This window comes from Gigantopelta aegis, chromosome 3, assembly GCF_016097555.1.
Source record: "Gigantopelta aegis isolate Gae_Host chromosome 3, Gae_host_genome, whole genome shotgun sequence".
Taxonomy (NCBI): Eukaryota; Metazoa; Mollusca; class Gastropoda; order Neomphalida; family Peltospiridae; genus Gigantopelta; species Gigantopelta aegis.
The window spans coordinates 57,671,819-57,683,112 of NC_054701.1; the positions used below are offsets into that span (position 1 = coordinate 57,671,819).

The following is an 11,294-nucleotide window of genomic DNA, read 5'->3' on the forward strand; positions in this document are numbered from 1 at the left end:
CACTTTGTTGGCGACATGTGTTAAATTCCCATTGCATATAATATTGTATTCAGGGCTGTACCCAGTGGGGGAATGTGTGATAGTTTCCCCCAAGAAAAATACTAAAAACAACTTTTTTAGTTTGTAAATGTTCTTTTCTTCTCACTGAAGATCCTCCGTTACTGTGCTCTGATTCGTGGTGGAGTTTTTTACTGCTCCCTAATAGTAACATTTATCTGAGACTGTTAATTTTTAGTCTCAAATTAACGGATCAGAACTCACACAGACTTAACCACCAACTATATTGCATTCATAATAAACTTATGTAATGTAAACGTTTAAGACTGAATTATGTACATTTTATTTCTGAGATACTAAAGAAACTAGTACATTTATTTGTTGAATGTAAGTATCATGTTTAGTTGGTCAATCTTTGTAGATGATCTAAATATTAAATGCGACACAGTCATACTCTGTCGGCGTACTTCGTTTTGATGTTTATATATATATTTTTATTAATAGTCCAAACATTGATATCAGAGAGGTTTCGCAACAGCACCGTTACTGTTACGGATAGTCACGTGATAGATCACCATTTTGAATGTTGTTTTTAATGTCACAGTAATTTGCTTCCCGCTCTTTACGATTAAAAGGCCTGCTACATGTGATACATTTCGTAGCTAATATACAATTTAAAATAATAATAATAAATAACACTTCTGAAAATGACGTCATCGATCTGCGAAACTAACTAAACGTCTAGTACTGTTACTGAAGTATATTAGTTCTGAATTTACGGAATTTGTTTTTCTTAAACGCAGATGTTTAATCATTGTAAACGTCTGTAGTTAGACGCGAGTAAGCCATAAGCCGGCTTTGTAAATTCGGCCCATTCTCAGGGGCCGTAGTTAGGATTTTTTGTTTGGGGGGGGGGGGGGGGGGGGGGCAACTGAGTAGTTAATAGTCTAAAACTCTTTTAACAGTTAAGAAGAGAATTTTCTTTAAGTTTCTACAATGCTTTCCGGATTTTTTTCGGGGGGGGACTGCCCCCTTGCCCCCCCCCCCCCCCCCTCCTCCCGCTAGCTACGGCCCTGATTATGATTAGCTATCGATATTCGTAACTGTAACGGTGTTTGCTGTTAATAGAAAAATTATATACTTATTTGTAGCATGAAAACAGCAACAACATCAATAACAATTCAATTCAATCAAATTATATGTCATGTTTAACTCACATACGTTTTTATAAGCTGACACAGAATTATATTATCTTTATAAAGTAAAGTTTGTTTTATTTAACGACGCCACTAGAGCACATTGATTTTTTTATCTTATCATCAGCTATTGTACGTCAAACATATGGTCATTCTGACACTGTTTTTAGACGAAACCCGCTGTCGCCACATAGGCTACTCTTTTACGACAGGCAACAAGGGATCTTTTATTTGCGCTTCCCACAGGCAGGATAGCACAAAACATGGCCTTTGTTGAACCAGTATGGATCACTGGTCGGTACAAGTGGTTTACACCTACCCATTGAGCCTTGCGGAGTACTCACTCAGGGTTTGGAGTCGGTATCTGGATTAAAAATCCCATGCCTCGACTGGGATCCGAACCCTGTAGACCGATGGCCTATATTCTCTTTATCTTTACTTCCCGGTAACAGCTGCTTAAATAACAATGTGAGAATATCTTCGTCAAGTACTCAGAGGTAAAACATATATGCGATATAGTTTTTGAATAAATTAAAAACTGTGTCTTAACTGAAATTGTAAAGATCACTATGTAGTGTATAACAATTTGTTTTAAACATCTGAATAAAACTGTATTTATAAAAGTTTACTGTTTACCAATGAACTCTAACATTTTCAAATTATCTTTGTAGTCAGATTTACAAACCTATTATGTGTATTTTAGTGACAGTACTTGAACTATTCTTCGGTCATAGGAAAAATGAAAATCGGCAGTTCTTAGCACCTAGCGCTCTGTGCTTACATGCAAACTGGCTAAGGCTAGAGAACACTCGAGCTATGTGTGCGCGCGTGCGTGCTTGTGTGCGTATGCGTGCGTGTGTGCATGTGTGCGTGTGTGGCATTATAATTTATTTGACACACACCCATTCACACACATAGAATAAAGATTGTTTTCAAAAAGCCACATGTTTGCCTGACCACACTATAAATAAGAGGTCATCTGAAGCGTTATCAATTAGCGCTGACTTGACTTAGTTCTACAAACATGCACGTCCTCCATTTTACCGTTCTCGTCGTGCTTCTGCCAACAGGTATTCGTTTTACTACTAACAGAAATGTTTACATTAAGCTTAGTACATGTAGTATTAGAAATGTTAAAATTAAGTTTAACAGTAAAAATGAGATGATAAAAATTATAATGCAGTTTTACCATGCATCATTAAAAAAACTGTATTATTTGTGGTAATGATAAATCCTTTAAAATCGAATGTATTATTTATTGTTTGACAAATGTTTAAAGGGACATTCCCGAGTTTGCTGCATTGTAAGATGTTTCCGACTAATAAAATATTTCTACGATTAAAATTACATATTAAATATATTTTCTTGTTTAGAATATCGATGTCTGTATATTTAATGTATTTCTGGTCGTCTTAATATTTGTAAGAAGCCCAAATGGGACTTTGTCTTCTAAAAATTATTTTAGGAAATAAAATAAAATTTAACCTAGCACAAATATTAGAACGATCAGAAACACGTTTACTATACAACCACTAATATTTTATGCAGAAAAATATATTAGATATGTAATTACAATCGTTAAAAAGTCTCTGTTAGTCGATAACATCTTAAAAATTGCAGCAAACTCAGAAATGTCCCTTTAATAGAACTTACAACAATATATTATAGGTTAGTTTTATAAACTATGATGCGTACTCACGCCTGATATTGTTACAGAACCAGGCCAGGGCTTATTAGGGATCCCTCCCCCCTCCCCACTCCGTAAAAAAAACAAAAAAAACAAAACAAACAATAATCGGTTTCTACTCGAACCAGTTACATAATTGACGCGGCGTTGCGGCTTCCCCACCACCTGCTTTTATACTTTTTTGTTTTGTTTTTGTTTGTTTGTTTCTGGGTCGGGGTGATTTTTTTTCGTTTCAGCAAGTGTACCACAACTGGTCAAAGGCTGTGGTATGTGCTTTCCTGTCTGTGGGAAAGTGCATATAAAAGATCCCTTGCTGCTAATGGAATACTGTAGCGGGTTTCCTCTGCTGACTACGAGTCAGAATTAACAAATGTTTGACATTCAGTAGTCAATGATTAATCAATCAATGTGCTCTAGTGGTGTCATTAAACAAAACAAACAAACTGGGTGTTTTTTTCATACGTGCCATTTGATACCAGTTCAGTTGTATTTCATTGTTCTCTAGTATTTTCCTACGACTGCTCAACTCGTCCCGACGGAATTTACGATCGCGGTTGTCGTGAATTCATTCACTGTGAGAACCACGTGGCCACCGCTGTAACATGTCAACACAACCAAGTCTTCAACAGCAACACGGGCAAGTGTGACAAGTAAGTAAAACGTTTTCATATTTGAGGTTAAGTTACCTCTACCTGCTTCGTGGTTTTCTACAGAGCTTTAGACTGCACAAAAAGCTGAAGCGATGAAGAGTGTGCCTGAAATACGTATGCCCACAATAAGCAAGCGCAAATTAAGTACAAACATACTTACTTAAGCACGTCGTCCCTTCTGGAGCATAGACCATTGACTACAGTTTTCCAGAGTTGTCTGTCCTGGGCTCTGGTTTCAAGCTGCATCCAGGTGTATCCTGTCTTCTTGGTGTCCCCCTGGAGGTCCCTTCGCCATGTGTTCTTGGGCGGCCTCTTTTTCTTCTGCCTTGTGGGTTCGATGTCAGAGCCTGCCTGGTGATATTCGATGCTGGCTTCCGAAGCGTACACATGTATGACCAATCCATTCCCATCGTCTTCTTCTAATCTCATCTCCAGCAGCCAGTTGGTGTGTTCTCTAAGTACAAACATGCTAACCTCAAAACATTTCACAATAAAATCAATGGAATGTTAAGCTGAAGTTTGATTAAAATAACTTAAAATGCTTTTCTGAATATGTACAACTCTTTACCAGCTATTATTAACATTACTGCACTAAAAAGACCTTCGTGTGCGTAGAACAGACTAAAAGCTTGTTCTGCTCAAATTAGTGAGATATAAAGGTAAGATTTTCCATTTATGTTATTAAATTTTACACACGGAGCTAGAAACACAAAATTTATATGAATTTATATGGTATATTTGTGTCACATTCAAAAGTAAAATGAATCTCTGCATGTGTTTACTGTGTATCGTGTCGTGAAGCAGTATTTGTGTAACAGTAAATTTCTCCTTTCTTGCTTTCTTGTGACCCCCCCCCCCCCCAAAAAAAAAAAACCACACAAAAAAACAAAACAAAACAAACAAACAACAACAAACAAATAAACAAAACAACAAAAAAATAAAATAAAAACAAAACAAGCAAGTAAACAAACAAACAACAACAAAATGCAAAAAAAAAAAAATCAACAACGAAACACCCCCCCCCCAAAAAAAAACAACAACAATAAAACGACAACAACAACAACAAAAAACAACCAAACCCCAAAAACATGACAAAACATTGTTTAATCATTATTTCATTTCAACAAACAAACAACAAAATCCACCAAAAAATCAACAACAACGAAACAAAACAAAACAACAACAAAAACCAACATAACAAAACATTGTTTAATCATTATTTCATTTCATTTCAACTTATTTTCGTGCTTATATCCAATTAAGTTACAAGCACGCTGTCCTGGGCACACGCCTCAGCTATCTGGGCTGTCCGTCTAGGCCATTGGGTTAGTTATTAGTGATTAGTGAGAGAGAAGAGGGTGTAGTGGTCTTACACCTACCCATTGAGTCGTTAAAACTCGCTCTGGGTGGTAGCCGGTGCCAGGCTGCGAACCCTGTACCTACCAGCCTTATGTCCGATGGCTTAACCACGACACCACCGAGGCTGGTTTAATCATTATAATTTGGCTGCTAAATTAGCGTGTGACACTGAAATCAAGTATTACGTTTCTTTGTATCTTACATTAGACGAAAGGCGAGATATAATGATGACACCAATAAACAAATATTTGAGCATGTTCACAAATACACTGAACAGACACAACGATTTGACTAAGAAAACTTTATCTCGTGGCGGGGAATCGATTATTGATTTGTTGTTACTTTTACTATTATAGTGTTATTACTTACCAATTGAGCTGTCTGAGAAGGTAAAATATTAATAATGAATACTATTTCATCATTGATTACTTCTATTTCTTTTCGTTTCCTGTTCTGCCTTTTCTTCAATCGTTTTTCACAAACGTTTACTTTCACTTATACATTTATTTATTTATTTATTTATTTATTGAAAATTGCAGATGCGATTGTTGTACAATTTAATGTTCGATAACTTGTGCCTAATTATTTTGTATGTATTATATATTATGTGCAATAACATATGTTGTTAATCAAAAGGCGAGATGGGGATTTAATAATAAATCTATATATTATGCTCTGTCGTAACAAATAATTGTTATTTACACAGTCCAATCAACGTTCCACCGCCATGCGGAATCCTCAGAGACTGTACCACGAAAAGTGATGGTAGATACCCCGATCTGTCAGAACACTGTAGATCATATTACACTTGTATATCCGGAACCTTCTTTGGACACAATTTCTGTACACCAGGTAACAATATTTATATTTTAGATCACGAATTGTCATTGGGATAGGATCGTATGCTTTTAGTGACAGCAAACAAACTTAAAAAGTGCTGTCTATAGAACACGTACAGTAATGGTACACATATTTGAACCAAGCCAAGAACTCTCAGTCGGACACGAACTACAGCAAAAGTTTGTTTTAAGTTTGTTTTATTTAACGACGCCACTAGAGCACATTGATTTTTTTATCTTATCATCAGCTATTGGACGTCAAACATATGGTCATTCTGACACTGTTTTTTAGAGGAAGCAAGGGATCTTTTATTTGCGCTTCCCACAGGCAGAATAGCACAAACCATGGCCTTTGTTGAACCAGTTATGGATCACTGGTCGATGCAAGTGGTTTACACCTACCCATTGAGCCTTGCGGAGCACTCACTCAGGGTTTGGAGTCGGTATCTGGATTAACCCAGTATCTACCCACGACGTCACCTATGCCGGTACAAAATTAGAATTATAAAGCGGAACAAGCAATATCTTGTAATAGACTAGTAGCACTGTTGTAATAAGAAAATCGCTACTATGAAAGAACCTGATTGGAAGGAAATCATAATACAAAGAACAACAAAAAGTGGACTGTACTTTCCAAAAGGATGGTCACAACTACAAGAGGAATTATAAAAATATATCATTTGAGATCAATGAAATCTAAACGGAGATTGCAATGGATTATTTTGTTTGAGCGTCAACCAAATTCTAGAATTGCTTATGAGATATATTTGCCTTTTAAAGTTTTTTGAGAGTTTTATCCTAATGTTTCTTGCTATCAAGAGCTGTCAAATCCCGAACATTTAACAGCAAAAATACTTTCTCATACAATTTAGTTCTAGTTAAAATAGTTTGTAATGCAATATTATTTCGAAATATATATCTTTTACCGCTGCAATTACTGTCCGAAGCACAAACGATGACAAATTATTGTGAATTACACCTTTCAACATTTTGTAAAAAAAACCCTCAAATTTTATTAAATTTACTACGTTGAATTAAAGAGATAAAATCACATTTCATTAAAGATTTTGTTGTGACTGTAACCCCTAACAGCACCAAAAATTGTCCGAAGAGTATGCAGATTAATTTGTTGAACTATTTCCTGTTGGCTATCAGTAGTTATTTCACTGGTGGTAACCGTAGTCAAACAACGGCAAAATATTTAATTCATACTACAAAATCAGTTTCTCACAGTTAACTAATTACTCAATATGACTGTACCACTTCTCATCATCTAGAATCATTAGGCCAAATTGTTTATTATGTTTGACATCGAATTGCCTTAATACAAAACTAACTGAATTTGATTTTGAAGTAATAGAACCAGGGTTTTGTCTGATGAGACCTTAACCATCCAGTTCTCTTCTGTGAAGCGTAAATGTATTGTACAGTAGCCCAAAGTAAAACCATCTACTGTAGTAGAGTAGAAGTATCATCAACGAATAATCTAATATTACAATTAACATATCGACAGCATTGTTAATGTAAACCTAAAATAGGAGAGGGTCTAATACTGATCCCTGCGGTACTACTGCTAAGTCAGATGTATTCGCTGTACACCCATTAATCACTTCTTCTTCTTTTGTTTTGGCTATTGTTGTTGTTTGGTGTTTGCCTTTGTTTCTAGGGGTTTTTTCCTGTTTGTTTGGTGTTTGCCTTTGTTTCTAGGTTTTTTTTGTTTTGTTTGTTTGGTGTTTGCCTTTGTTTCTAGGTTGTTGTTTTTTCTGTTTGTTTGGTGTTTGCCTTTGTTTCTAGGTTCGTTCCAGCCAGTGCACCACGACTGGTATATCAAATGCCGTGGTATGTACTACCCTGTCTGTGGAATGGTGCATATAAAAGATCCCTTGCTGCTAATCGAAAAAGAGTAGCCCACGAAGTGGGGACAGCGGGTTTCCTGTCTCAATATATGTGTGGTCCTTGACCATATGTCTGACTCCATATTACCGTAAATAAAATGTGTTGAGTGCGTCGGTAAATAAAACATTTCTTTCTTTCTTTGTTTCTAGGTCGTAGTTTTTTTTCTGTTTGTTTGCCTTTTTATATGGTTGTTTGTTTGCTTATGATTTTCTAACTTAATCTTAAACCATTGAATATATTTTCCACTTATTCAACTTAGCTGTCCTTTATCTATCAAACGTGTATGCCAAACACGACCAGATGCTTTACTAATGTTACAAAATACACCACCGACCTTTTATCTCATCACCCATTGCATTAGAAAGGTAATTATAAAGACCCGCCAATTGATAAATGTTGGAATTATCAAGCCTTAAACCGGATTTCATACGAGATATTATTTCACGTGTCTAACCCTACTAAGCGGTCTGATTTCAATTTGTTGGATCCATTTGGTTAATTTCTGTATCACAACTCCACTGCTGGTGTATTAACGACATCCGTAAGAACAGTCTGTATGACATCAGTGTGTTTCTTCCTTCGTGGTCTAGTTCAAGTGGTTCCATCAGTATATGACTCTTTAGACACACATTTCTTTTCTGTGTGCATACACCAATATCTGAAGTCCACCCATATTAATATATCACTATTAACTAATAATTGTGCCACAATTTTCACTAATATAGTAAAGTACGCTTAAAACGAACATGCTTAGAGCGAACTACTGTATAGAACGAACTGATCGTAAAGTCCCGTTTTATCTCCCTATACATTAATAACCAACGTGTACAAATATGTACAACCAACTACTGCTATAACGAACTATCAGTGTCCCTTCCGGTTCGTTATTAGAGTACTTTTTTGTATATTTCTTTTTTTTCTTTCAGGAACGGTTTTCAGTGAAAAACTTCAGACGTGTGACTGGCCGAGTGACGTGCCACCGCCATGTGGTACAAAACACTAGAATCAACTCGATGAGCGATATGATTTGACGGAAATATGTATCACAAAAATAAAACGGAGCAGAAGATTACATATTTATATTACGAACATACCATTGCTGAATTTCAATAAATTAAATGTTACAATGTCTTATATTTGTTTTTAGTGCGGTATTTCTGTAGTCCTTCACTCGCTATTGTTTAGTTTTCAGCTACAGAACGAGTCCAATATAATACAGTATACTCAAAGTAGGAATGAACCGCCGAAAAGGGCATTACGTAGTGAGTCGCTACTGAGAACTGCGCTATGGTACGCTACGGTCGTCTATAAAGACGAGTTTAATACTCTTCTGAATACTGCGTGATATGCTGTAGAACACTGATATGCTATTGAACACTGCGTGATATGCTACTGAATACTGCGTGATATGCTGTAGAACACTGTGATATGCTATTGAACACTGTGTGATATGCTGCTGAACACTGCGTGATATGCTATATGATATTCTGCAGAACACTGCGTGATATGCTACTGAACACTGCATGATATGCTGTAGAACACTACGTAATATGCTACTGAACACTGCATGATATGCTACTGAACACTGCGTGAAATGCTATGTGATATTCTGCAGAACACTGCGTGATACGCTAATGAACACTACGCGATACGCTACAGAACACTGCGTGATACGCTACTGAACACTGCGTGATACGCTACTTTACACTGCGTGTTACGCTACTTAACTATGCGTGATATGCTACTGAACACTGCGTGATATTTTGCAGGACATTGCGTGGTATTGTACTGAACACTGCGTGATAATCTGCAGAACACTGCGTGATGTGCTGTAGAACACTGCGTGATAAGCCACTAGGCATTGCGTGACATATTACTGAGCATTCCTGGTAATTTACTGCATGGTGCACGTTGACACCTTATTGACCAGTGAATGATGGCATGCTTATACGCTCTGAACCTGGTGTGATGTTTTCCTATTGAAAATAATGTATTTTGATTTTATTTGTTTTCCCGTGCCGCACGCACACACCGCATCCAGTCTATATGAGCCTTCTGAAAAGCGTGTCGGTGCCAAGCACAACCGATAATGGGTGGACAGGCTATATGACATCTATTACATGGGAATTATGCTAGTCTGCAGTCAATTCAAATTTATGTTGTGTATCTTTTACTTGGATTACATTTTATTGACATAAATATTACAATCACCCAAGCCGGAATCGTCTACCATCCAGCATTTGAGAAGGGCCAATACAGCATAAATCCCCTTGTTTTCTTCGAGACACAATTGAAATTTTGAGTAAAAGTCAGTATCTATCTGTGATATTTGTATTTTTGCACAGTTCTTTACACTGTTTTTATTTAAATCTTGAATTTTTATATTGATGTTGATCATCACTATTTGTATGCATTACCATAGTTTGACACCCAATAGCCGATGTATTTTTCGTGCTGGGGTGTCGTTAAACATTCATTCATTCATTCATTGATCTCGCAAGCAGTTAGACCATCTCTTTTCCCAGCTTTAGGACAGCAATTCAAGACTGGTGTAGACGTCACAGACAAATGGTGGTGGGTACTTTATCATCGTCCAGGTGAGAGATTTGTAGATGCCAACGTCAACTAGGATCAGATATGGCGGTGGAACATTGATGGTGTGGGATGGAATTTATTTGAACTACAGGACTGCTCTATACGCAAACCATGGACACATGCCAAGTATCAGGTATAGAAATGGGATTTTGCAGCTTTTAGTCCTTCCGTCATTTTGCCAAATTGGTTCTGGTGCTCTTTTGCAAAACACAATGCCAAGTCCCACCATACCTGGGTTGTAAAAGTTTTCCCCATACAAAATGGTGTCCAGTGTATGGCATGGCCGGCATTCTCACCATATGAGTCAGATGTTGAACATGAATTGATGGCACGATTGAGAGACAATCATAGACAACCTGCAAATGTTCAAGAATTGGGACAATTCCTCCAGGCTGAGTATCGGGCTACACATCAGTTCTTTCGACATCTAATCAACAGCATGCGCCGACGATATGTTGATCGTATACGAGCGAGAAGTGGTTTCACTCGTTATTGAAATGGTAGCGTTACATATAGGAGGTGGGGTGTTTTTGTGTTTTGTTTGGGTTTTATTACTGCTAGCTACTCATAAGTGATTTAACATTTTCTTCACGTGTCTCCAGTGCTGATTTATGCTTTTGGTACACAGAATTAACCAAACGTTATTGCTATGGATTTTGTACTAATGAACGTACTGTATGGTAACACTGACACATAGACATGAGCAGGCTGCCATACGTTTTGTTTGGGTGTTGCCTAATGATATTGCCCGTGCGCAAAAACACGTGCATACACGTCCTTCACATTTGAAGTGCGTTATCGTTGATCACAAACGTGCGTTTTATTGTCTACCTATGATATGGTAATAGTTCGCCTCTCACTGGTTGTTAGGACGGGATTTAGCTCAGTCGCTTGAGTGTTCGCTTAAAGGGACATTCCCAAGTTTACTGCATTGTAATATGTTTTCGACTAATAAAATATTTCTACGATTAACCTTACATATTACATATATTTGCTTGTTTAGAATATCAGTGTCTGTATATTCAATGTGTTTATGGTCGTGTTAATATTTGCAAGAAGCCCAAACTGGATTCTG

The 11,294-nt window shown here is 36.9% G+C and overlaps 1 protein-coding gene across 1 annotated transcript; it reads left to right on the forward strand.

Annotated features, from left to right (window-relative positions):
- The first annotated feature begins 2,161 nt into the window (after positions 1–2,161).
- On the forward strand, positions 2,162–8,751 carry LOC121367271. Its single transcript, XM_041491385.1, has 4 exons — positions 2,162–2,263; positions 3,386–3,530; positions 5,596–5,741; positions 8,551–8,751. Exons 1-4 carry the CDS (start codon positions 2,218–2,220, stop codon positions 8,625–8,627), a joined length of 414 nt encoding a protein of 137 aa, XP_041347319.1. The 5' UTR covers positions 2,162–2,217; the 3' UTR covers positions 8,628–8,751.
- The last annotated feature ends 2,543 nt before the right edge of the window (positions 8,752–11,294 follow it).